Source organism: Sus scrofa, chromosome 5, assembly GCF_054392235.1.
Source record: "Sus scrofa isolate SSC_HxYL_T2T_F1_AM1 chromosome 5, Sscrofa_HxYL_maternal_Yorkshire_Landrace_v2.0, whole genome shotgun sequence".
Classification (NCBI taxonomy): Eukaryota; Metazoa; Chordata; class Mammalia; order Artiodactyla; family Suidae; genus Sus; species Sus scrofa.
Genome location: NC_139387.1, coordinates 16227483 through 16255251, shown reverse-complemented (window position 1 = coordinate 16255251; position 27769 = coordinate 16227483). Strand labels below are relative to the sequence as shown.

The following is a 27769-nucleotide window of genomic DNA, read 5'->3' as shown; positions in this document are numbered from 1 at the left end:
GCTCGGATCCCGAGTTGCTCTGGTGAAGGTTGGCAGCTACAGCTCCGATTGACCCCAGCCTGGGAACCTCCATATGCCGTGGGTGTGGCCCTAAAAAGACAAAAAAATAAAAAATAAAAACATTGGAGTTCCCGTCGTGGCGCAGTGGTTAATGAATCCGACTGGGAACCATGAGGTTGCGGGTTCGGTCCCTGCCCTTGCTCAGCGGGTTAAAGATCCGGCGTTGCCGTGAGCTCTTGCGTAGGCTGGTGGCTACAGCTCCGATTGGACCCCTAGCCTGGGAACCTCCATATGCTGCGGGAGCAGCCCAAGAAATAGCAAAAAGACAAAAAAAAAAATTTAAAAAAAACCTGTTGAGTGACTTCTTGCTCCCCAACATGAAGAAAAGCCTAGTGCCTGGAACCTGGTAGTTGTTCTATAATGTTGAATGGATGAATAAATGATAAAATGAATGAATGAAGCCATAAGGGAAGAGCTGCCCCATGCACTCTTCGCGCACAAGGAAAAATACATAAATAAATGAAAACTACTTCAGGAGGGCCCCTCTGAGAAGTAGCTGACCCCAATGGCCAACTGACTCCCTGTCTACTTTCTACTGCAATTACAAGGTAAGCAGCATAAGCAACTTGCCTTTTCACTGATTGGAGTTTTGCCTGCCTTCGGGAATGTGCTTTTAAAAAAAGGCCGGGGATGGTGAAGAAACACGCTCTTGATAAGGGTGAAAGGCACAGCTTTTGAAGTCGGTCATATTAGAGCTGAAGAGCCAGTTCTGCCATGAATTATTTCTGTGATTGGCCAAATAGCTGTACTTGAACTTTTTACTTCTATCCGTGAAGGAGAAACTCCTATGTTATACTCCTTGGCCCACTGTTTAATACATTCTGCATTTTTTAAACAATGTTTTTAGGCATTAGACAACAAGCCACATAGGACTCTGACCTCCAGTAGAAAGGAAAAAACTAGGTAACGATTGAACCTGGGGGTCATCTCTGATGAGAATCACCAGGAGGGGGGGAACCCAAACAGAGAAAGTGACAGTGATGGAGACCATGAGGGCCAAGGCAGCTAGATGTGGGGACAGAGTATTGGGAAGGAGGGCACTGGACAAAGAGCTCCAGAAATCTGCACAGGGACACTTTGAGTCTTTAGCTAAACACTAAAACCTGCTAATATGTAGGGGGAATGTCTATGAGGCTGAGCAAAGAATAATAACATGAAAAAGAAAAAAATACCTTCTGGGGAGCATCAAGCCAAACCATCTCTGAACCCACCCAGGGCTGGATATGTTCAAGTTCCCACCAGCCAGAATCGAGAGACATTGCTGAACTCCCAGGTACCAAAAAGAACTTTTAGAGAGAAAAAACACAACGTCTAAAACAAAATTTCACTGGATGGAATTGAGATTAAATGCTACTGAAGAAAAGATCAGTGAATTTGAAGATATACCTGCCCCCCAAATTCCAAAACAAAGCATGGAAGGAAGAAAATGCCAGCAGAGCCTCAAAATCACAACGTGAACAATATCAAGTAGTAAAACATACGTAACTGGAGTACCAGAAAGAGGAAAGAAGAATAAATATAAAATGTTTGAATACATAATTGCAATTTAAAAAAATCCAAATCTGGACAAAAACTTAGATGTAAGTAGGTCAATGAACCTGAAGAAGAGTAAACACAGAGAAAACCATACCAAGAGAAATCATAACCAAATTGCTAAAGAGAAAGTGATAACCAGAAAATAAGAAATGTTGTACAGGAAAAAAAATCATGTCATACACAGAACAAAGAAAATTTTCAGAGTTTTCAGAAACTGAAAACCAGAAGACAGTGGCATGACGTCTTTAAAGAACAAAAGATTAAAAATTGTCACCTAAAATATAACCAGAGAATATTTCCAAACTTAAGCTGAAATAAAAGCTTAGAGAAGTTGTCACCAACCAATTGTCACTGGAAGAAATGTTAATGAAAGTTCTTCATAAAGAAGGGAAAGATGATCACAGAGAAACTTGGAACTCAGAGGAGGGAAAACACGGCAAACATGAAATGAGGGGGAAACATGAAAGATGTGGTCTGATTTTTAATTTTTAAGAAAGTTCTATTTAAAAGGTACCATTAAGATACATCAAAAACAGTAACAGTATATTGCGGGACTTAAAGCTTATGTAAAAATGCAATATGTGAAAACAGTAGCATAAAGAATTGGGGGACAGAATGCTTTTATGCTCTATATCCAGTGGTGTAATATTTGTTTTTTACAGCCACACCTGCAGCATATGGAAGTTCCCAGGCTAGGGGTCTAACTGGAGCTGCAGCAGTAAACCCTAAAGATGTTAACTTTCAAAAATAATAAGAAAATCTGTCCTCGTACAGATAGGTAGTTGCAGAAGGTCGGGGTGGGGGAGGGGTGCGATTTCCAGCAGTCCTCAGACCATACCTTGCAAATTGCAAGGAAAAAACAAACGTCTCCGTGGGTTCCACAGTAGGGTTCTGCAGCTTGGGATGCTCCAGCTACCAACCTCTTTGACATCATCCCCAGCCATTCATCCTAAAGCTTCCTCTTCTCCAGCCGCACTGGTCTTAGTCATTTCTTGAACCCCTCAAGTATGCTCCTTACTCAAGCCCTTTGCACTTGCTGCTTTCTTCTGGCTAAAGACTTGTTCAAGGAGGTCCCATCGTGGTGCAGCAGAAATGAATCCGACAAGGAACCATGAGGTTGCGGGTTCGATCCCTGGCCTCACTCAGTGGGTTAAGGATCCGGCGTTGCCGTGAGCTGTGGTGTAGGTCACAGACGCGGGCTCAGATCTGGCGTTGCTGTGGCTCTGGCACAGGTCAGCAGCTATAGCTCTGATTAGACCCCTAGCCTAATTAGACTTCCATATGCCGCGGGTGCAGCCTTGAAAAGACAAACTTTTAAAAATTAAAAAAAAAACTTGTTCAATACACAGCTCTAGGGCTTACTGCATAAATGTCACTTCATCAATAAAGCTTTCCCTGATCGCTTCACCAAAATTATTGCTCACCACATCCGCATTTCTTTGTCTGCTTTATTTCTGCTTTATTTCTTCCATTGACATGTCGTCTGTCATGTTACATGTTTATTTCCTTTCTCCTCCCACCCACCACTGTCCTGGCTCTCAAAAGGACTTGAGCATTTGATGATGAGCTGTTTCTTTAAAAGGGAAGGCATTTTCCCCCCCAACCTTCCATGTCTTTTAGTTCATCCCCATGATGCCCTAAAAGGGTGTTCATGAGAAGTCCGCCTAAATAGCACCAGGGCCCGTCTGCACTTCACAGGGATTCAACCCACAGCCACGGCCTCTTTGGGGCCATGTAGCAGGCCTGGTTCAGAGGGCTGCCCTTGGCTTTCTGCTTTGCACACATCCTTTTGTCTGGGCTGTGAAGTCTGATGGCTGAAGTTTCTGGGATGTCCCAGGCACTGCTGAGCCAGATGTTTTTCAGGTTCAGCAATACACAAATCTCAATTTCCAGAACTTTCTCAGGATAGCTATTTTGGGAGCTCTTTTTCTCCAGCTGCCTCTAAGATGAACCATTCCCCACCCTCAGTTTCATCTGACAGCAAGGTGTTCCTCTAGAAGCCCGCATTGGGTCCGTGCCGGAGAGATGACCCAGCTCTAGGCTTTGAAGACTTAAAGATGCTCTGTTTTGTGTGACAGAAGTGGCTGTCACGAGGGCTGAGCCCAGCCCGACATCCTGTGCTTGCACATGGTTCTAAGAAGCTGCTCTGAGCCCTCAGTCCTCTGGAAGCAGTGTCCCCTGTGTCGTGCCAGCACAGGAAAGAATGTCTGGAGCTCTGGGGGTGGTGCATGTGACTACCCAGCCTTGGACAGAGGGACCCAGCCACTGAAGGACTACTGTCCCCTCTACTGGGTCCTAAGACATAGCAGATTCTCAGGATAGAGAATCTTCAATTCCATTCCATTCCAACATACTTAAGAAATCTGAATTAATTGTTAACTTCATCTGCTGAGACTGGGTCTTCTAGAACCTGATAACAATCAGATATGGGGAGACAGCTGCTCTCCTGCCTGTATTTGTTTGGAGAATTCACAGACTTGGGCCAGCGTCCTTATTCTTGAGGATACCTGTTTAGCTCCTGCAGGAAGATGCCATTTACATGAACAGGGATAGTGACAGAATGGGGCGTATGATGGAGCTAGACTTAAAGAAGGACCATCCCAGGCTCACAACAGAGTGATTAAAATCTTGGGCTCAGGAGTTGCAGTTGTGGTTCAGGGGTTTAAGAACCTAACTAGTAACCATGAAGATGGGGGTTCCATCCCTGGCCATTCTCATCGGGTTAAGGATCTGGCGTTGCTGTGAGCTGTGGTGTAGTTCACAGATGCGGCTCAGATCTGGCATTGATATGGCTGTGGCGTAGGCCGGCAGCTGCAGCTCTGATTCAAACCCTAGCCTGGGAACTTCCATACAAAGCAAGTGTGGTCCTAAAAAGACAAAATAATATAATAATAATATCTTGGGCTCAGAAGTTGGTCAGCCCGGCCTGCACTTGAATCCAGCTCCACATTTAACCATTTGGGTGAGCCGGGAAAGTGCATGTTTCCAACACTGTTTGCTCATCTGTAAAAAGAGAAATAAAGGAACATGAGGAAACTTACAAGAGGTGATGTATGAAACGGTGGGTGCCTGGCTTGCAGCTCACTCAGCACTTGGTGGATTTAGCAATAATGATTTTTTTATGCTAGGACTCCCTTCCCCACCCCCAGCCATGCTAAGCAGACAGAAGCTATGGCAAAGGCATTGTTGTATATCCATCTGATTCCAATTTACTTGCCACTTTTTAAGTCCTATACACTTGAAGACGCTGCAGGAAGCTAGGTTGGGGCCAGCTGACTGAGTTCTGGCCAATGGGATGTAGGTACACGTGATGGACACCACGAGCAAGACTGATCCTTGAAAGGTCCTGACTTGGCGTTCCCTTGGTGGCTCAGCAGTTAATGAACCCGACTAGTATCCATGAGGTTGCAGGTTCAATTCCTGGCCTCAGTGGGCTAAGGATGCAGCGTGGCTGTGGTGTAGGTCACAGACTTGGCTCGGATCCCGTGTTGCTGTGGCTGTGGTGTAGGCTGGCAGCTGTAGCTCCGATTCAACCCCTAGCCTGGGAACTTCCATGTGCCTTGGGTATGGCCCTAAAAAGAAGGGGGGGGAAGTCCTGACTTGTGCTCACTCTCATTGGCACAGCTGGAAATGAAGGGCCTCAAAGTGGCAGAACCACAGGACACAAGTGCCTGCATGGAGATGGCATAGCAGGAAGAGCTGCCCAAACTATATTTCACTTGGTGAGAGCAAGTAGGCATTTATTACACTGAGCCACTGACGTTTCAGGGTCGGTTACTTTAATGTCACATAGACTATCCAGACTAATTTCAAAAATGAAAACTAGCACAGGAGTTCCCGTCGTGGCGCAGTGGTTAATGAATCCGACTAGGAACCATGAGGTTGCGGGTTCGGTCCCTGACCTTGGTCAGTGAGTTAACGATCCGGCGTTGCTGTGAGCTGTGGTGTAGGTTGCAGACGCGGCTCGGATCCCGTGTTGCTGTGGCTCTGGCCTGGGCCAGTGGCTATAGCTCCGATTAGACCCCTAGCCTGGGAGCCTCTATATGCTGCGGGAGCGGCCCAAAGAAATAGCAAAAAGACCAAAAAAAAAAAAGCACAGAGAGTGGATGGAGGAACCCGCGGGTCAAGGCACAGCGGATGCTCCCTGTCAGGCAGTGAGGGACAGCGTACATTGCTCATCAGTAGAGAAATGACTCAATTTTAAAGCAAAAGGGAGTGCTCATTTTCTGCATGATTGCCGACTGCAACCAGACAGTTGTGAGAACACAACAGGTCTTGTGACGTGAAGACCTGATCCTGCACTTTCTGGTCTTCACAGAGCATCACTGTGACTCCACCTCCAAGCCCCAAACTTCGCAGGAATCTGTGAATTAAAAACATTCTCTCCCTAAATTTCAATAAGTGGGCAGTGAATTTCTGCGGTGGAAACATACTCTCCTTTAAAATCGCGTGTCATGGTGTGTGTCTCATCTGGGGACCACCTGTCGAAGGAAGCAGCCATTTGTAATTAAGGGAACACGCAATCATAAATGATCACAGCCAGTTCATGTCAGAATGTGGCCACATATGTTTCGCAAAATGCGAGACTCCCCGGACCATGGTTGTCCTGTACGAATAGATCGGAATTTATCCCCGTAAAACCACTGTTTTGAAGACCCCAAGCCCTTTGCCTGCACTGTTCCCTCTGCCTGCAGTGCCTCCGTACAGCTAATTCTTCTTCTCTCCCTGAGGGTCACCTCCTCAAGGATGCCTTCCCTGATTGCTCTTTCTACAAGAGGGACCCCCTCCCTTAATTCTCTGACTTTGCACACATTTGACTTCATTGCACTTACTACAACCTGTAATTTCGAGGGGGTTTTGTTTGCTTACTATCTACTTCTCCTGCTAACCTATCTCCAAATAGATGAGCTAGTTTGGGCTCTATTTTCTGATGTTACACACCATTGAGAGCTAAAAATCTTGCTATCTGTATAACATCTCCTCTCTGTAGTTATCTTTCCCAATCTTTTCTATATAAATTAAATATCTTCTGTGTTGTCAGGTCCTGAATTAGGTATTTATTTCATTTAATCTTCAAAATAACTCTGGAAGTTTGGATCTTTTAATGCTATTTTATAAGGTAAAGAACTTAATGCCCAAAAGTTGTAACTAACACAGGGGACTTTGTCAGGTTTGCATCCCTTCCTTTGGGAGAGCTGCCCTCCTCAACTCTGTGATTCTAGAGGAGCTGTCATTCAAGGATAACACAAGGGTGAGCACATGATCCAGGCTGGCCAATCATACGTATCTCTCCGCCTGGACTCTGACTGGGCCAGAGGGAGACACGTGCCCCCAGCAAAGCCAATCACAGTCCTTCCGGGGCACATAAATGCTAGGAACGTAAGAATTGCTCTCTGACTCTAGGATCCCACACTAAGAGGACCTCATAACTCTGTTACTACTGGGAGCTCTCTCAGTGCCATGCCCAGGGAGCCTGCCTAAGAATAAAGCCCACATCCAGGGAGAGTAAGCGAGAAAGAGGCCAACAGCATCACTTGAATCCTGGATCCAGCTGTGCCTGACACACCTTGAACTTAGTTGCACGAAGCAGTAAATTCGTCTTGTTATCTAACGTGGTCCGAGTTGGGTTTATACCACTTGCTACTGAACAGGATGAAATGAGCATCACGTAGAAGTTCAATAAATACTAATTCTCTTCATTTTCCCCCTTAAAGTGATTACTTCCCATTAACCTCACCAGCCTATCAGTTGACAACGTGTCACCTGTTTCCTCACTACCCCTTACCTGTGACATTTGACCCAGCCTCTAGAATAGGCATGAGCTATTCCTTCTACCAGGCTACCAAATCATGCCTTTCCAAAAGGGTTTTATTTTTTAATCACGTATTTATACTAGTGGGTTAGTTTCAGGGGTACAGCAAAGTGATCATTTTTTTCAGATTTTCCGTTATAGGTTATTATGAGACATTGAATATAGTTCCTGTGCTATACAGTAAATCCTTGTTGTTTAATCTATTTTATATATATAGCAGTATGTATCTGTTAATCCCATACTCCCGATTTACCCCCCCACACACCTTCTTCCTTCGGTAACTACAGGTCTGTTTTCTGTGAGTCTGTTTCTGTATTGCAAATAAATTCATTTGTATTATTTTTAGATTCCACATAAAGTGATATCAGGAGATTTTTTTTTGCTTTTTAGGGCCACTCCTTCGGCATGTGGAGGTTCCCAGGCTAGGGGTCGAATTGGAGCTACAGCTGCCAGCCTACACCACAGCCACAGCAATGCGGGATCTGAGCCACGTCTGTGACCTACACCACAGCTTGCAGCAATGCTGGATCCATAACCCACTGAGCATGCCAAGGGACCGAACTCACAACCTCATGGTTCCTCGTCAGATTTGTTTCCTCTGTGCCACAATGGGACTCCTGCTGTCATGTAATATTAATTTTGTCTGACTTAGTGTGATAATCTCCTAGTCCATCCATGTTGCTGCAAATGGCAATATTTCATTCTTTTTATGGCTGAGTAATCCATTTATATACACCATGTCTTCTTTATCCATTCATCTGTTGATGGATACTTAGGTTACTTCCATGTCTTGGCTGTTATAATTAGTGCTGCTATGAACACGAGGTGCAGGTATCTTTTCAAATTAGGGTTTTTGTCTTTTCCAGATACATGCCCAGAAGTGGCACTGCTGGATCCCATGGAAAATCTATTTTTAGTTTTCTACATAGCCTCCATACCCTTCACCATAGTGGCTGCACCAATTTCCATTCTCACTAAGAGTGTACAAGGGTTCCCTTTTCTCCACAGCCTCTCTAGTGTTTAACCAAAGGGGTTCACTTTTAAGTGAACTTCTCCTTAACCCCTCACCCTACAAACGACTGACAGGCCCATTTGCTAATAGCCGCTGGGACCACAGCAAGAGTTAAGTCTCCAGACCAGGCAGAGTGTCTTAAAAAGCCTCATTTTAGGAGTTCCTGTCATGGCTCAGTGGTTAATGAATCCGACTGGGAACCATGAGGTTGCGGGTTCGATCCCTGGCCTTGCTCAGTGGGTTAAGGATCCCAGCGTTGCTGTGAGCTGTGGTGTCAGTCGCAGACGCGGCTTGGATCCCGTGTTGTTGTGGCTCTGGTGTAGGATGGCGGCTACAGCTCTGAATAGCCCCCCAGCCTGGGACCCTCCATATGCCGCGGGAGCGGCCCTAAAAAAGGCAAAAACACCAAAAGTCTCATTTTAAAAGTCAGTGAATAATGAATGCCCTGTAAAGAAAGGACTACAGTTCCCCATTCACAGTGAGTTTTAGTCTCAGGATACTTTCATAAAAATTCTCTCATTCCTCTTCATAGCACCATTAGAATTGGGGAACGGCAGCAATTAATATTCCCATGAGGCAGATGAGAAAACTGAGGCCCAAAGAGGTGATGCAATTTGACTCAATAGCAGTCATCACATCCAAACTGGAAAGCTGCAACTTCTTTGGAAAGTCATACTCTTGCATGGATCCCTAAGCACTGCTCTTCAGGGCACAGCATGGCTCTCTAATGCTGGGGACTAGGGGTAGGATTTGATGTCATTTGACAGTGTGACCAGAAACCAGGTACGCCTCCATCTTACCCTATGAGTCATCCCTCTCCCCCTTTCCAAGAGCTTCCTGAAGGGTCTATTTGCCCAAAAAACAATGGCAAGTGGGGCTCCCATGGCTTTTCATTCTAGGCAAAGCAGTGGCCTTCCCCATTAGGAAATATGGCCCAGTGACCTTGGATTCCAAGCAATCATATTAGTGCTTCTTCTGCCCTTGGGACAGAGTGGGGGGGCGGGGAAGAGGAGACTGGAGAGCAGGGAGTGAGTGACGCTGAGGGTTAACCTTTGATGCCAGTTCTCATCCAGATGGCAGGGTCAACATTTTGCAAACCAGAACTGAGAAGCTGTAAATTCAGAAGCTATGGGGTAAGCCAAGGTGCGTCATGAAAGCAGGGAGGAGAAAGCGAGGCTGTAAAGGGACAAGAAGAAAACTGGCATCCAAGGAGGAGCAGAAAAGAGGGCCCTGGATCTCACTTTCCCAGCTACAGTGCCAGCTGAATTCCCTCTTCTGAGAACTTCAAAGAAATCCCCCTTTTGGGCTTAAGCTAGCTTGGGTGGGTTTCTGTTCCTTATACCCATTCTGTCACTTATTTAATTTTAATTAAGAGAAAAAAACAATCAAAGAAGCAAGTCCAGGTTCGGTTCAGTTCATGGCAATTTATTTAATTTAAAAATAAAAACAGGAACCAAAAAAACCAAAACAAAAATCAGTTTCCAATGAAAATACAAACACTCTGGGTAGTTATCTGGCTTTTTTTTTTTTTTTTTTCTTCCTCCTCTCCTGTAGGCAGTCCTGGGCTCAAACCAATCCAATGAATGAAAACCAATTTTTACTGGAGCCATTAAACATGTTGCACCAATTAAATTACACCAATATATTATTATAATACCTTTGAAATGCCTTTCAGACCAATAAATAAAAAAGACAAATTCAAATAAAAAAGTCAACTTTTTATTACCAAAAAAATAGAAATTAAATAAAAGTCACAACATGGATTTAAAAAAAAAAAAAAATGTGCAGTCAAGTTTCTTTTTTTTTTTTTCTTCTTCTAGGAATGATACCATGCCAGTAAACCCCTACAGAACATTTCCAGTTTGGCAATAAGCAGTCAGTCAGTCATTCACATTTGTACTCAAGGCAGCAGGCCCGGCCAACACCCATCTGAGATTCTCACCCTGCAAGGTGCTCCTTTGTCATCTGCAGAAGCAGCACCTTATAATAGGGACGGAAATTCAGAGAGTACTTAGCATTTTCATTTCGCCTGGGGTCTTGAAGCACTTCCTGAAAACTGATCAGGCCTTGAAATTTACCTGTTAAGAAAGAAGTATCATTCTACTCCTTTGGCAGATGTGTAAACTAAGACACTGAAAGGCCCAAGGAAGCAAGGAGAGGACCAGGAGCGCTAATCTGGAATCTCCCGCTTGGTCCACCAGGTCGTCAAAGTGCCTCTCACGCGTAATTCCATGGAAATGAATCAAGCAGGACTTTCTTGGCTGGGACTGGCTGGTAGGGATGATAGGACTGAATCAGGAAGCAAAGGAGTTGCTTTTCAGGGCTTCCTTTCCCCTCTATTCCAAGTTTTTCCTTGAAAGGACAGAGTCAACATCGTCTCTAGAATTGGAGGATGTTAGCAGAATGTCACGACTAGGCAGGGCCTGAGAGACCAGCTAAGCCACCCTTCCAGCTCTCACTGAAGGGGAAACTCAGCCCCCGAAACACTGAAGCCACCAAGACTCAACTCAGAGTCTCTGCATCTGAGTGGAGGACTCTCTTTGCCATAATCCACAGTTTCGGTCTATTGACGAAAGAGGACATACCTGTATTTGGGGGGTGTGGGGGGAGGAGATTAGAATGATTTTTCCCTAATAGTGTCATTTTTACTTCAAAGCCTAGAAGGATGAAAAACACTAAGCAGACACAACCACTTGGGCAAAAGGAAAAGGCATCGACCAGTCGGTGGATGTTATCCCAAAGTCATACTGACAGCTACCCACCAGGCCGGCTGCCATGCAGGTGGGACCAGCAGCGTGGCAGGCAGCATAGGCTGCCCAGGAAAGGCTGCATAACATGGGGTCCAGGAGGAGGGAGCTCAGAGGTTGCAGAATGCCTTTCAGGCACACATACATAATTTGCTATCTACAGGTTTTTTTTTCCCTTTGACCCTACATTGGAGTTGAGGGTGGAGGTGGAATTGCATGAAAGGAGACCGAGAAGCTTCCCATAGGACCCTGCCCAGCTCAACCAGAAGGAAAACACAAGCCAAGACCCCAGTGCTGGTGGCAAGCGGAGAAATGGAGCCATCTCCTTAGGGAAAGGGCAGTTTCATTCTAAGGAATGCTCTTTGTGCCTGAAGGTGAATTCCTTCTCATCTCCCCATGAACTATTATCTCTTGGTTTTCCCCAAAAATACCTCCAAGGCAAGTCCTCCTTAAATATCTAGGTGGCTAGCTAGTGGGCCGTCTTGAAAGAAGAGGGTCCCTTTGCCAGGCCCAGGAGAATGAGAAATCAGCCCAAAGTCCCAAATGAGACCGTCATTCCAAACTCAGTACCTGAAGATGTCCTGCTGTGGGAGTCATCTCTTAATCTGGACCCATAATCTGACCGTCTGGAAGTTAAATGCCCAGTTACGTTACTTTTTAAGGTAAGAGTCCTGTCCCACTCCTCCTCTGCTCCCTGCCCCAAAACCATCTGGTGGACTTCTAAGGAAAGCTTTCCTCTCCTGCACACTCCCTCCCAACCCACTCTGCTCTTTCAGCACCTTACTCAGTTCAATGGCTGGAACTTTGGCCCCCGAAGCCTAGGACTTCAAACTCATGACAGAGACGACCTAGATCTGGGGGGGGAAACACCTTCTGCCTGACTTTCCCTTCCTCCAAATATCCCACCAACACACCAACTCCCTGCAAGCAAATTCGCCTACCTCGGAGGAGAGTCTACACTCAGTGGATGGGAAAACCACTGTTTTCTGCCACGAGTAAACAGGGGTAAATGGCTGAGCCAGCTACTCCTTGGAGATTACGGACAGTATCGCCCCCCATTCAAAGCATTCATGCAGGTGAGACCCTGCGAGGCGGCGTTCCAGTTAATATTGAGATGTTAAACAGACGAGTTGCCCCCTTGCTGGTGTGGCTCAATGTCCATTCATCCACACAAAGACCACAGAGGGTCCTGAGATGTTCTACACCATAGATCTGACCTTTGACACCACCATCTTTTTCCCTGCCCACCCTCGGGAGGTTGTGCTGAAGAGCCAAGCACACCACCAGGAAAGAAGAGGCAGACAACAAGAAGCCAGAAGAGCACCATGGGCTGACTTAGCAGTCCTTAGCAGTGTTCAGCGCATTCTCTCTCTCACCCAGGCCCTGTCTTCCATTCAAGGTAGAGGAGCAAACTAACACATGCCATCCTAGTGGCATCAAAGAGATAACAGAGATCCCACAGGATCTATGTCAACACTAACCCTTCCCAGGGCTTAGCCAGGTCAAGGATGGCACGTAGGAGACGTGAGTGCTACTGCCCCACTTCCCATCCCCACGGCAGCCCTTACTATTCAATCACAGCACTCCTCCCACCTGTCTGGGCCACGCCAACCAGCACACCCAGCAGCCACTATCAATCGATCACCGACCCAAGCTCGGCTAGCTGAAATCTACATGCCTGCCGACCTCCTGCGGTCAGACCAAGCCTGCTAATGTGAGGACAGAAGGAACAAGCTGAGTTCCCTCAAAGCAGATGGCCCCAGTCTGTCTGGCCCCTCCTCCAGAAGCATGTGGACGACTTCTAGGGAGATGCTTCCTCACCCATATGCTTCCTCCCTGCCCACTAAGTGCCGGCCAACACCACCTCCCCTGGACAGCTGGTCCTCAAGAAGGTGCCGTCAAGCAAATGCCAATTAGGATCCAAATTCTGACTGGCAGAGAGCCCACGTCTCCCTTGTAGGCACTGCTCAAGGCTGCAAACAGAGCCAAAGCAAGACCTCCCCAATCCTTTTTCAGTCTATTGTCACGGCCAGCAAGAGGTAACTGGCTCCTCAGCCTAGTCACTGCCCCGACTCCTCCCTCGTACCCACCCCAACCCGCCCCTGCGCCCCGGGGGAGCTAGTTGAGTTTGTTACAGATCTCCAGCGCTTTCTTGTAGACCTGAGTCACATCGTCCATGTCTGTGAGGAGGGAGAAGCTGCTGTCTCCCAGCCGGTTCCGGTACCGCTTCAGGTACTGGGGCCGGGGCCGGTTCTGGAGCCTCTCAAAGTCCTGGATCTGGAGGAAGTTCTCGGCAGAGACGCAGCTGCGGATGCGCTGGCGGGCGGGGCGATTCTCCTGCAAGTCGAGCAAGTCAAAGGAGTCGCTGGACAGGACGCTGTCGTCGCTGATGACGCTGGAAGGCCGGCTGTAGCTCCGGGAGATGCCCTCGGCGGGGACGCCGGGCTCCAGCAAGGATTCCAGTGTGGGCATTTCGGGGCTGGCCAGGGCCGGGTCCATGGTGCCTGCTGAGTACTTGCTGCTGTGTTTCAAGATGCCCTTCCTGCGGCAGGAGAGGCTGTGGGGAGGCGCCCTGGCTGCGTCCGGGGGGCTCGGGGACGGGACGGGGCCACCCAGCCCATCGTTAGTGTCTAACAGCTCCGAAGACTCGCTGCGCTCCGGGGACGAGTAGTAACCCGATTCTCTCTGCTGGGTCTTTTTCAGGATGCCTTTCTTGGGCATCGTGGCCGACTGCTTGGGGCTGAGTTTGCCCGGCACCTCCGCCTCGGGGGAGCTGGGCAGGGGCACGGCTGTCCGGCACAGGTCCTGCTCCATCTTGAAGGTGGGGGGCAAGGCGGGGCTGACGACGCCTTCGATGAAGCCAGTGCTGTGAGAGCGATGCTCGCTGTTGCTCCGCTTCTTCAGGATCCCTTTGGGCCGCTTGGAACTCAACTTGGATGGGCTTTCGGGCACTGCGTCCTGGCCGGACTGAGCAAAGTCGTTCTCTTTCTTGGACTTCTTCAGCGACCGCTGCCGCTCCAGCACGACCTCAGGGGCCCCGGGTTTGGCCAAGCCCTTCACTTTAGCATCTGCCTCCACCTGCAGCCCCGTGGAGCGGTGGTGCCAGTCGATGATGCGGGCCAGCAGCGGGGACTCAGAGCTGTGAAGGGCGTCGCAGTCGCAGACGCTGCTCTTGTAGCCCCAGTTTACCCACCAGTGGTTGGCGATGTCCTCGATGGTGGCCCGGCGGTCGGGGTTCACCATCAGCATCCACCGAATGAGTCCTCGAGCATCTACAGCACAAGAAGCAGGGGTAAGGATACATTTTACGGAACTCTGGGCTTTGCAAGGGGGCTGCTGCTCCAGAAGGAGCTAAGGAGACACATGCGTTTTAGGAGAAATCCAAAGGGAGCCCTGGACCCACCACACTCTACAGCAGGAAGCCACTGTCCTCCAGACTGCACCTCAAAAAGCATCAGCACAGGCCTTCGAGCTTGTTTCTCCATAGGAGTGAAGGACTGTCAAACTACTGAACTTTCCATCAACTCGGATCTTTACACAGTGGGGAAGCCCAGGTAATGGGAAAAGCATCCAGACCCGACCCCAAGCAGGACCCCACTATTCCTTTGGTGTGGACATCATTTTACCAAAGGGGAAAACAGGTGTAGATTACCATGGCTCTTTAGTTCTCCAATGGTAGGCTTTTAGAACACACAGAGCTCAGGTCATTGGAAAAGGGTGTCTGTACACAAAGGACATTGAGGGCTGAGATGGAGAAGAAAAGGCTTCTCAGGGGAGAGGGAGACACACAAGGGATGGAGCAGAGCACGCACCTGGGTGAGGAGCACACCTGTCCCCAAGCCTGGCCTGACCCTGGGAACCACACCCTCAGCGCACCTCCTCTCCGTCCCCCGCCCCCGACATAAGCCACAGCCTGGCGAGCTGTCAGATCAGAGAGCTGACCTCGAGCTGCTGTCCGTTTACGGCCTGTCTGAAAAATTCCATCTGCAAACTTGTGCTGCCAAAGTATTTGGGGAAAGCCCCCTAGGGGACCCAAGCACAGGAACCAACAGACCCTCACAGCTTATAAATTGCCTTTTAAGATCAAACTGGGCTTCCCAAGAGGGGACTGCACTATATCCTGGGAAGGTGCCACCTCCCCTCAGCTACTGACGGAGGCTAATGAGTAGCTGGCAGGGGCCTGGCAATAGCGCCAGGGGTGTGCTGCACCCCTGAAACATAAGGGGATGTTCAGTCGGTTGGTCAATATATATTTTCTGAACCCCTGTTATGTGCCGGAAACTGTGCACGCACCAGGTAGCTGGGGAGGCCAAAAGTATGCCATAGAGGCCACCCAGAATTATCTCAAAAAACACCCCACAGGTTAGCTCACTGGAAAAATATATAGATACAGATATTTGCATATCTATATTTATACATGTAAAACAGTCAAGGTTCATTATTCAGAGATTCTCTAATTGCAAATTCACCGACTCACTAAAATATAGGGGTAACCCTAAAATCAACACCTGGGGTGCTTTCCCCAGAGTGGCAAAAAAATGTGAGTTGTGCCCAACACGCATGTGTGTCCCCAGCTGAAGCGGAACCAGGCGACAAGGCACACTGCCTCTTTGTTTCTGCTCTCATGCTATAAACAAGCATCCTTTTCATGGTCTGTTTAGTTCATGTTTTTCACATCCCTGCACCTTTTGGTGGCGAATTCACCATCTAAAATGGCCCCCAGGCGTGGGGCTGAAGTGCTGTCTGGTGATTCTATGGGCCACAGGGCAGTGATGTGCCTTCTGGAGAAAATGTGTCAGATAAGCTGCGCTCAGCCCTGAGTTACAGTGGTGTTGGCTGAGTCCTACCTTCATGAACCAATAATATATTTTAAATGAGGTGCCTTCAGACAGCCACACACATGAAACAAGGACAGGGACTGATCACGTCACCAAAACATTGTGCCCAGAGGCTCACAGGACTCAATGCTGTATTTCTCTAGGAGCGAGGTTTCTGTATTCACTGACTCAGTGGTCACAGCAACTTTATAGAACATAGCTGCTGCAAATGATGAGAATCGCCTTCATATAGGCAAGTATATGAACTGTCTGTAAACTATGTTCCAAAGCCTGTACACATCCCCTCCATACCCGCCACGATGCTCTCCCACCAAGAGTCAGTGCCTTGGCTGCTTTGACCAATAGAACATGGCAGCAGTGATGTCATCTGGCTTCCAGGAAGACCATAGGAAGGCCCTGCAGCATCTTTCTCCCATCTCAGAGCCCTGAGCTGCTGCATAAGAAGTCCAACCTCCCTCCTGGAGAGGCAGCTGGTGGAGGGAGAATCCCCATAAAGGCGTACCGGGCTGTCCCCACCATCGACCTGGCTGCCATCTAGTTGCAACTGAAGGTGAGACACCCCCCCACCCCAAAGTCAGGCCAGCAGCACTCCAACCAATCCAGGGAATCAGGAGTGATGGTCAATGGATGCTGAAAGCACTGAGTGTGTTTGGAGGGGGTGGGGTGGGAGAGAGCTGCTCTTTGGCAGTAAGTAGCAAAACGGTGGCCACACACCACATCCCCGGCCGGGGCAAGGTGTGAAAAGGAGCAGCTGCCACCACGTGCACCAAGAGTCCAGTGAGAGGGGTTTATATGGATGGAAGGGACATCCCATGATACCTTTTCCAAAATGTGACTTCGTAGTGGAGACGTGGAGTCCCAACGGGGTAAGGGACTTGCCCAAGTTCATACCGAAAGCAAACGTCACGGGGGAAGGTTTGGGGAAAGTGGCCTAACAAGCCAGCTCTACCAGAAGGCAAAGATGCAGGGAGAAGAGAAAGAAAAAGGAGGCGTCTCCTTACAGACTTCAACGCCAAAGCGGCAGGTGGGAGCCCGGCAGGTGCGCTGGCCTCTCACCCGCCGCCCCGCCGCGGGCACACACCTGAGGGCTGGGTGGGCTCCCGGTACTCTCCGCTGCTGATCTGACGAATGAGGTTTTTGTGATCGAAACCGTCGAAGGGCATTGTTCCATAAACAAGAGTGTAAAGCAACACGCCCAGGGCCCAGCTGTCCACCTGCAGCAGAGAGAGACAGGACATGTGGGAGCTGGGAGGCGGATTCCGGGATGCCGTCCAAACCATGAGCATCGCAGACCCTGAGCAGCGGCCCCCAGCAACGGAAGTTAGCACCTGGCAGACAGGTTCCCAGCACAGCCTGATACCCGATATCTAATGCAGCTGGGGTCTGCTTCAGAGCCTGACCTTTCCGTTTTAAACCGAGATCCATGGTCCCAACCCACGGAAGAACTTTCTTGACTAGATTATCATTTTTGATCCTCACTATAATTTTGTGGAACAGGTAGGCCCCCCTGGATTATTTTCAGCCCCATCTGATGGATGAGAATACTGAGGCCCAAGGATGCTACATGGTTTCTCCAGAAGTCCCCTCCCCAGTGGGGGAGGTAAGATGAGGACAGAGGGCTCCTGATTCCAAATCCAGGAATCCTGCACCTTTTTCAGATGGATCAGGGTTGGCAAACACAAATGCTTACAACAGCCAGGCAGACAGCAAATACGAACAAAGCAAGAGAGAAGGTGGGAACGGCATGGAGTACTGGGCATGGAGACAAACTGTAGAGGGCGGCCCCCTCTGGCTAGCTGCTGCCACACAGGAATATAAGCCCAGCACTGCTGGATCCTTTGGTTTTTTTGCAAGGGAAGTCAGAACCCAAACTTTTCTGTGAAATCTCCCATTTATTACATGTTTGCTCAATTTTTTTTTTTTTTTTTTTTAGAAAGATGCAGGTGGCCAAATAAAGCAAGCTTGCTGGCCAGATCACAGGCTGCCAGCTTGCAGCCTCGGAAACAGATCACCAAGGATCAAAGCAGCATTCATTATCTACGATAAATGCACAGCATCGAGTTTCTGCAGTTTTGTAAACTGAATCAGGCTCCTCCCTTACATTCTTATTTTAGAAAGACCTTCTCATTGCAACTGATGAAGGCTCCTGGTGTCTGTCTCTTTACCCTCCAGCCCTGCCCCCAAACACTCTCCAGCAGATAAATATTTAGAAGGAAACATTTCAACCCACTGAAGAGCTGTTATTTAAAGGATCCTGGGTGGATGAATCTCTCTGTAAATAGAACTATCTTTTTAAAAATGAAGAATCACTCAAAACACATTCATTTTCAAGATGACATTTTCGTATACCTAGCTCTTACAGTGGCCTTAAAAGCTTTAGGCATACAGAGCAATGCATTTCTCATGCATCAAAAGATGCCATTAAAATGGATTTCCTTACTCAAACATACATGCAAAAAGATATTCACTGCAGAGTGAGGCTGCCTGCTTTCTGTTTTGCCTGTTTTGTTATAGGGAAAACTTGAAAACAATCTGTCTAAATCTAGGGAAGTGATGAAATAAATTATGGTACATTCATACAATAAAAGATTTGTCATTAAAAGTCATGTTTTTAATAACAAATTCAGAAGATGTCACAATATAACAACAAAAAGCCAAGACAGACACATACACATAGTGATCTCAATTATTTTTGAAATATGAAGATCTACACTGGAAAAGAGTCTAAAAAACCACATTAATATTAAGTAGTTAATGCTTGTGGGGAGACTGCAGGCAGCTTTTTTCTCTTTTAGGCATTTCTGGATTTTTCAGAATTTCTCCCAGGTATGTATATGACGATTTTTACAATCGTATAAGGAAAAGATTTTTTGTTTGCTTTTCATGAAGTTTTTTATTTTTATTTTGTCTTTTTAGGGCCAATGGAGGTTCCCAGGCTAGGGGTCCAATCAGAGCTGTAGCCACCAGCCTATGCCAGAGCCACAGCAATGCTGGATGTGAGACACATCTGTGACCTACACCACAGCTCACAGCAACGCTGGATCCCCAACCCACTGAGCAAGGCCAGGGATCGAACCCGCAACCTCATGGTTCCTGGTAGGATTTGTTTCTGCTGCGCCATGATGGGAACTCCTATGAAGTTTGTTTTTTTTTTTTTTAAAGTTTTCCTGGGTCCAGTTCTTTTCTCTCCCCAGTGCCTACTCCTCCCACTGCACCAGCCATACACACCAGGTAAGCTGCTCACCTCTGGCCCTCGGTAAGGTCTCCCGTTGACGATTTCAGGAGAGGCGTAGAGTGGGCTCCCGCAAAATGTTTGCAAGAACTTGTCCTTCTGGTACAGGTTGGAAAGCCCAAAGTCAGCAATCTACAAAGAGAAGCAAGACCCAGGGACTGTTAGCACTGCAGTCACAGTCCACACTAGCGCAGCGGAGGTGCCCCTGGGCAGGTCTGCCAGTGGGGTCTCCCTTTTCTCTCTAGCCCTGAGCCTTCACGAAAGGACCAGGTGACACAACCGGACCATGATTCCTAACTGCAGATCTTTGCATCATCAGAAGTTCTGCTGGATCTGCACACCGCCAGTACTTAAAATCGCTCCCTGCAAAGACTTGATTTTCGCATCAGTGCAGACTTGCCCTGAGACACAGCCACAGAATCACATCCCTTGATGTTTCGGATGAACATTATCGTGTATAACTACCAATCTGAAGACTGTCTGGGGCTTACTAAGATCACACTGCGTGCCTCCACAGCAGTGTAGCACCCACCTTTACAACAGACGTCACCACCTTTTAGCCACCCACAATCATGACTGTACTTTGCCCACCTTGGGACCCTAGAGGAAACAGCCCAGAGCACTGGGTTCTGAGTCATCATACCACAGCCCATACTCTGCCACAAGCCATCTGACATGGAGCGGGTCACTTAGCCACTCTGAGCCCGTTTCCCCGCCAGAAAATGGAAACCCTTGAGCCCTATCCTGTTCCAGATCACAGGATTATTGTGCGAATGAGGAGGGGAAAAAAATTAATCAAGAGGAGACCCTGAATGCAAAAGTGCTTTGTGACTTTCAAGTCTTCAAGTTCTATGCCAGTGCTTTACCTAACTTTGCGTCTCCTGTACCACACACCTCCCAGAATCATCCTCTTCCCCTTTGGTTTGTTTTTATTCTATTTTGTATTCGAGTATAGCTGATTTATAGTGTGGTGTCATTTTCTGCTGTAGAGTCATACACAGAAATACATTCTTTTTCTCACACCATCTTCTATCATGTTCTGCCCCAAGAGATTGAACATTCGTTCCACGTGCTGAACAGTAGGATAGTTTGGTAGAGGCAGACTATTACATGTGGGATGGATAGGCATCGGGGTCCTTCTCCTTTGGCTTCTTAAAGTGTTTTGTGATCCTTTATGGCAGCGCGCTTCCATGTGCATGTGTGTGCATCTATTCATATATACATACAATGTATATATTACACATGGATACACATATTATCACACATATAAAATGTATGCATATCACAGACTTACTTAAAATGTACATATTATATACCTATGCATAGAGGTACCTATGAATACACAAAATATATATAAATGCACCTTGCCTACTAGACTCTGTGTCCTCAGAGGCAGGTGGCAGGTTCCACATCTGCGCTTCATCTTTGTATCGTCCACTGCTTGGCACCTGCCCTCACCTGAGAAACATCTGTCACCAGGGGAGGTATTGTGAAGAGCACAAGATAATAGATAATACAAGATAATAAGAAACGTAGCCACCACTTACGGAACAACCGCCAATTATCAGGCACCATTCTAAGCACCGCCCCCTCTAAACTAATCCCATCTAAAACCCCATTCATACAACAATATGAATGTACTTCACGCCCCTGAACTGTACACCTAAAAACGGTTAAAATGGTAAATTTTATGGATATTTTATGACAATTTTTAAAAACCCACCTCACAGAGGAGGAAACTGAGGTTTAGGGCAATGAGGTTATTCGACTTAGGAGCACTAACAAGTGACAGCGTAAACCGGGTGTCTCTAAAGCTGCAAACTGCTGCCCAGTGCTACCCTGGGTAACTGCAAATTTCACCCAGTAAACCAGCCTTACACGCGGAGCCCCTGCAGCCTCTACCCGTCCCCAAACTGATTTCCACTTGAGGCTTATAAATAGGATGAGAGATTCGCATACATGCCCAGCTGAGGCTGCAGATCTGTTTTGAATGCAGGCCCAGAATAAGCCTATTTTGTAAAAATCGTCCGTGAATGAATGGAATGGCATTGAAAGCAGCTGGTGCCCAACCGCCTTCAGAAAACACATTCTCAGGGCTCAGATTGCACTTAATTGCCCTGAATTCCACTTTCCTATCAAGGCCCCGGACTGGCTGGCAGGAAGTTGGTTGGAAGCTTTATGAAGTGTGTCCTGTCAATCAGAAGAGGAAGGGACCAGACCGGCTGCAGCCCGGGAACATCCCAAGAAATCCCTGGGCTTCGTCCTCTCTGCCTGCGGCTACGGCAGGACCCGACATGGCACTGTGAACGTAGGTGGCATCCAGGGCACCTCCTGAGCTTCCAAGCACACACACAGTCTCTCTCATACATGTATGGGAGACACCCTCAATCACCATGTGCAAAGCCCCCCCAACACCCCCCCCCCCCCCCCGCCCACCAGAGTGCTCCAAGTCTGGGCGTCCCTGCTTTCTCTGGCCCTTCTGAAAAGCATGTTTATGTTATGGTCCACTCCCATCCTCACAGACTGATGTTTATCAGCCTCTCCCAGTAAAACTGTCATTGCAGCTGACATAAGATTAATAGAAATCTAGATTAGTCCATGTTCTTGGCACTTCAACGGAAAAGCAATATTAATCAACAGACACACACACACACACACACACACACAGTTCCCATCCCTGAGCCACTTAAACTTGGGCTGCCACTCTAAGATTCCACGCCATTTGGAGCTCATATCAACCGTAAGACGGAAAATGGCCATGGGTTAGAAAACATCTCAAAACCTCAATTTCCCATCTCTAAAGTCATGGTGAAAAATGGAACGACAAAGTAAGTGCCAATTACTATTTAAAGCATTTTACAGAGTTGGAGCTCAGTAAATATGTGTCCCACCTTTACATCCACATGGGTAACATCTCATTAACTTCACGATGCTCAACACTAGTTTTCTGTTGAAAGTAACGATGTTCGGTTTCTTTTTCAAATACATCTTTTTTTTTCTTTTTTGCTATTTCTTGGGCCGCGCCCGCGGCATATGGAGGTTCCCAGGCTAGGGGTTGAATCGGAGCTGTAGCCACCGGCCTATGCCAGAGCCACAGCAACGCGGGATCCGAGCCGCGTCTGCAACCTACACCACAGCTCATGGCAACACCGGATCGTTAACCCACTGAGCAAGGGCAGGGACCGAACCCGCAACCTCATGGTTCCTAGTCGGATTCGTTAACCACTGCGCCACGACAGGAACTCCTCAAATACATATTTTTTAAAGTGACTTGAACTAAGGAAAGATATTAAGTGAAATATCTTCTTCCTACAGAAGATAGTAGGAAAAGGCAAAATCAATGAAGTGAAAGAAAGAAAAATTTGGGAAGTTCGGGAAAGATGAAATATGGGAAATAATGATTTTAAACATAATAAAACCATGGACTGGGAGTTTGGGGTGAGCAGATGCAAACTATTGCATTTAGAATGAATAAGCAATGAGATCCCACTGTAGAGCACAGAGAACTATCCAACCTCTTGGGATAGAACATGATGGAAGATAATATGAGAAAAAGAATGTATATATGTGTATGCCTGGGTCACTGTTGTACAGCAGAAATTGGCACAATATTATCAACTATACTTCAATTTGAAAAACCTGGATTTTTAAAAGAAGTGTTATTGTTTCATTTTAGCATTTTACTGAGAGCAGCAAGTCTTAATGACTTAACCCTATAATGTCCAGTGAGGTCTTTTTTTTTAAATTTTTGTGTGTTTTTAGGGCCGCACCCACGGCATATAAAGGTTCCCAGGCTAGGGGTCTAATCGGAGCTGTTGCTTCCAGCCTACACCACAGCCACAGCAACATCAGATCTGAGCCGCATCTGTGACCTACACCACAGCTCATGGCAACGCTGGATTCTTAACCCACTGAGCGAGGCCAGGGATCGAACCCGCAACCTCACTGTTCCTAGTCAGATTTGTTTTCACTTCGCCATGACAGGAACTCCTCAAGTGAGGTCTTTTTATTTTATCAGCTCTTAATGCATTAAAACAATATGCACCTTAAACAAACAAACAAAAATACATCCCAGAAATGGTTCCAACCTGGAAAAGTCCTGAGAGATGAGCTAATCCTGCCCCTCGCTGTGAGGCAACTGAAAACCTTCAATGGACGTAAGCTTTGCTGAAGGTCACAGAGACAGAACAGGTGCGTGGAGGTCAGGTTCTGCATGAGTCTCTGGAAGAGAACATCAGCTGTGTACCAGGGTGACTTTCCACCAAGGAGGCATCCGGCGTTGCTTGCAAAGTCATACTCTGCTGCCACACTGGTCACCTTTGCCTTTGTCCCTGCCCTGTACCGGTTCGGAGCCACCCTCTGTCCTCACCCAGGGCTATTCCATTCAGCCTAGACTCTGAAAAGGAATCTGGGATGTCAACACTCACGTTCTGAATTGTTGGTGTTTTTGTTGTTGTCAAGCCTTTCTAGAGGTGCGCACCGCTGAATGAAAATCAGTTAAGAAGACACATGGGGACGTGATTAGGCACGTTTCAAAAGAATTAACCTCCCTACAGCATGGATGAACCTTGAAGACACTGTGCTAAGTGAAACAAACCAGACACAAACAGATAAGTATTACATGATCCCACTTATGCGAGGGACTTAAGAGGTGTCATGTCCATAGCGATGGAAGGTAGAAAGGTGGTTGCCAGGGGCTGGGGGAAGGGGAGTGGGGAGCCAGTGTTGAATGGGGGCAGAGTTTCAGTTCGGGAAGATGCAAAAGCGCTGGGGAGGGATGGAGGTGACGGGTGCAAAATGTGCATGTACTTAATGCCACTGAACTGAAAACTGAAAAATCGTACTTTATGTTACACATGTTTTACCACCGTTAACTTCAGATCACAGAGAATAAGCCCTGTGAGCTCACCCAGTGAGAAAGGGAGCATCAGCTTGCTGATGGCTAACTGCTGGGAAAGCATGCTGATGTGGATGATAAGAGAAGCAACGGTCAGACACGCTGTTGCAGTGACAAAGAGGAAGTGCAGAGCGCTGGACAGACCAGAGGTCGTGGAGCCAGAAGAACCTGGAGCTGACCTTGGACTTAGGCAGTGCTAGGTGACGAGTGGGAAGTGCTACCCATTTCCTCATGAGCAAAATGAGAATACTACAAAACCCACCTCATAAAGCTGATGTAAGACTGAAGAGCATGCAAAGCCCCTGACATGGTCCTGGTCCCAGCCGACGATAAATTACAGCTGTTGGGATGATGCTGATAGTTTGGTTTACCCAACAATTATTTGCTAGGAGCCAGTGCCCACCGAAGAGCCAAGAGAAAGGATTATCATTCATTTTCGAGATACGGGTGTCCAGCACGAGGGGCTGATTGCAAGATGATGGGAAAAGCGAGGGATGTAAGGTTGGAGTTTTGGGTTCAAATCCTGGCCTCACCTCCTGGGCCAACGGCCGAGGGAGCTCATTAGAAACTGGGACTCGCCAGCCCCAACCACCCTAACCCGGGCCAACAGAGTCTGGGTCTGCAGTGACATAAGGTCCCCAGAGGATTTACTGCACACCAGCCACTGGAAACCTGGGTTCCTTCAACTGCAACATGGGGGTGATGATTATAATATAAGCTGCCTCACAGGGCTGATCTGAAATCAAATGAATTGATAGGTGGAAAGGGCCTTCGACCACGCCTTACACTTAGTGGGGCCTCAATCAATGGGAGCACTTACTACTTTCGCCTGAGTCTCAGTTCCCTTGGTTGGAAAATGGAATTGCAAGAGCACCCACCACACAGCGCTGTGCACAGCAAGGTGCGATTAAATGAGATAATAGCAACAATGGCAGCACTGCCACCGGCCAGTTGCTGCTCAGTGAGCGCCAAAAATATAAAATCCTCACAACAGCTTTATAGGCAGGGTACTCTCATTATCCCCATTCTGCAGATGGGGAAGCTGAGGCCCAGGGCAGGAACATGGCTGGCCTGCGATGTGGGTGAAGAGCTGCTTTGGCTGTAAAGCTCCATGCAAAGGGGCGTTACTGCTCTCAGGTAGCTGAGGAGGAAACGGACTCTCCGTGTCACTCTGCAGAAGACATACTCCGGAGCTCTTTCCGGGCCTGGAGTTCACTGCTGGGGCTCCATCCGTGCCAGCCTCACCCCAGTTGTCAGGAAGTGGACATAGGGAGTGAAACAGCGAGCAGAAGTGAGTGGAGTCGGCTTGCATCTTCAGAAGACCTAAGGTCACACCTCCTCGCGGGAGAGACTGGAAATGACAGAGCCCAACGATCTGGCAAAGCTCTGCACGGAGGAGCCTTCCAGAAGCAGCCTCCCAGGCGACAGGAACTAGCCAGGCTCACTACACATTCGACCCCTGCAACCCTGCCCTGGCCATGGCGACCCAGGCAGCCTGGCCATGGCCACCATCTGCACTGGCAGGGTCTCTTGTCTGAAAGCTGCCTCCAGACAAGATAAAGCCACTGAAGCAAGGGCCAAAAAAGTGGCCGTACCAATGTGAGGACGCTCTGTGGGTCTGGGGCAAATCTGGGTGGGAGCAGTAGAGAATTTACCAGGTCCCTGGTCTTTCGAGTCAAACAGCCTTAGGTGTGTGGCCAGCCCCACTGCTTATTAGCTGAAGGAGCCTCCTCATCTGTAAAATGGGGGTAGTCAGACCCACCCCCTGGAGACATTCTGAGAACCAAATGAAATAAGGTGTGTGGCAGGTCTGACACAACTCTGGCTTCTAGCATGGGCTCAATAAATGTCACTTTCCTTTCCTAGGCGCTATGCCCTGCCAGGTTCATGTGCTCCTAAAGCTGTTATCACATTCCTTTTTACCGAACTCCTATGCATCCTTCAAAACCCAGATCACTCACCACTGCTTCAACAAAGGCTTTCTGATCCACCCATAGTTCAGACCCACCACTTCCTGCTCAGCACTTCCACAACAGATTACAAAGGGGCTATGAGGCACACAGCAGAGCCCCATGGACCTGCTAAGAGATGAGGACCAGGGAAGGCTTCCTGGAAGAAGAGGCCTTGCTACTGAGACTCAATGGAGGGGTAGGCAAAGAGCAGCAGCAGAACATTCCAGGCAGAGGGAACTGTGTGCGCAAAGGCCAAAAAACATGGTGGATTTTTGGAGTTGAGTTCTATGTAAAGGGGCTTCTCTGACCACCACCTCCCCACCTCCCCGTTCCCCCCCCCCACCCAACTAAAATAGCACCTGCCATTCATTCTCCATCCTCATCCTGCCTGGAATTTCATCACCACCAGAGAATTACATTATTTATTTACTTGTTGATTGTTTGCATCCTCAATGGAATCCTACGTCCATTAGGGCAGATAATTTACTTTCCTCATTTACCTGTGCATCCCTCTCATGGGCCGTTATTACGGCTCACTTAACAACAGCTAGATTCTGAGCTCCAAGAAGACAAGGACCTGGCCACCTGGTTCACTATCGAATTCCCAGCATCCAGCACAGGACCAGGTACACAGTAGGAACTTAGCACATATTTGTGGTCGAATAAATAATGCTCATGGGAGATATTCAACTCACCAAGTGAATAAGCACAGGAATGGATATATATGTAACACACACACACACACACAAATGAACAAACAAATGAATGGACTCATTAATGCATGAATGCAGCATCTTCACATTCACACACCCTGAGCTGCCCCGCTTGGTCTTGGTAAGCCTCGGGGGGTTGCATCGTGTCTTAGCCCTGGCCATTCAGAGCTGCTCTTCTTATCCACACCAGCGGGTGTTTCCATTGTCATCGAGGCCAACGGGCCATTTCCCCTGTGTCCCTCTTACTCTGAGCCCGGGGAGCTCACCAAATTCCCAGCCCTCTTTGTGGAGGTCGCCTGACCCTGGCGCCTGGCCCCCTTCTCCTTGTCAAGCACTTTTACAGCAGCCCAGGACGGGAACTGTCGGCATTCCGTTCTCCCAGAGAGTGGGATGTGAATCGGGCCGTTTTTATTAATTGCAAATTCACGCTGCGCTTGGTGTCTCCTTTAGCAGACGCGCTTGTCCACAGAGTACGGAATGCAACCCAAAGAAGCACATTGCTCTCATTCTTTCTGCCGACCGACTGTGTGAATATTTTTAGAAGCCTCGCCCTCGAGCAGTGGCCAGATAAATACTTCCCGACGCCAGATGTGCTCTCTGTGAATCAACATCAGACAGGGAAGGGGAGAGGAGCAAACTCCCGGGCTCACGCCAAAACTGCAGTGACATATGAAAAGCTTAAACCAGTAGCATCTTTAAAGGCTTTCTGGCAAAAGCCCTCCACCCTCGAAATATGGAGGGTGGACCCACATTTGGAGAGGTACTGCACTGCTCGTCCTCTGCTGGTTGGCAATGGACCTTCAGGGTCAGTGGTCCCCCAGTCCAGACACTGACGGCACGAGCTCTCCTGAACGCAGAGGCCAGCTTGTGGCCATGTGTCTGCCTGCCTTTGCTAGAAGGGCCCTTTCTAAATATGCTTCCAGCAAGATGCTGAGTCAGGAAGAGCTGAGCATATCCAGCCGGAAGACAG

The 27769-nt window shown here is 48.0% G+C and overlaps 1 protein-coding gene and 1 long non-coding RNA gene across 16 annotated transcripts in view; one reads left to right on the top strand and one right to left on the bottom strand.

The window, feature by feature from the left end:
* Window positions 1-9824: 9824 nt before the first annotated feature.
* Window positions 9825-27769, bottom strand: part of NUAK1 (NUAK family kinase 1) — a 148783-nt gene continuing 130838 nt past the window's right edge. For all 15 annotated transcript variants that reach the window (XM_013988236.3, XM_084955476.1, XM_084955479.1 and 12 more), the window contains 3 exons: window positions 19250-19369; window positions 17087-17219; window positions 9825-14439 (listed from right to left, as the gene is read on the bottom strand). In XM_013988236.3, the coding sequence (XP_013843690.1) occupies window positions 13286-14439; window positions 17087-17219; window positions 19250-19369 (1407 nt within the window). In that variant the 3' untranslated portion in view covers window positions 9825-13285. The remainder of the gene's footprint in view (window positions 14440-17086; window positions 17220-19249; window positions 19370-27769) is intronic.
* LOC146403163 (uncharacterized) lies at window positions 13871-18601 on the top strand. The gene is made up of 4 exons (XR_014803141.1): window positions 13871-14459; window positions 14542-14721; window positions 16149-16555; window positions 17939-18601. It is a non-coding gene; the product is annotated as an uncharacterized LOC146403163 (long non-coding RNA).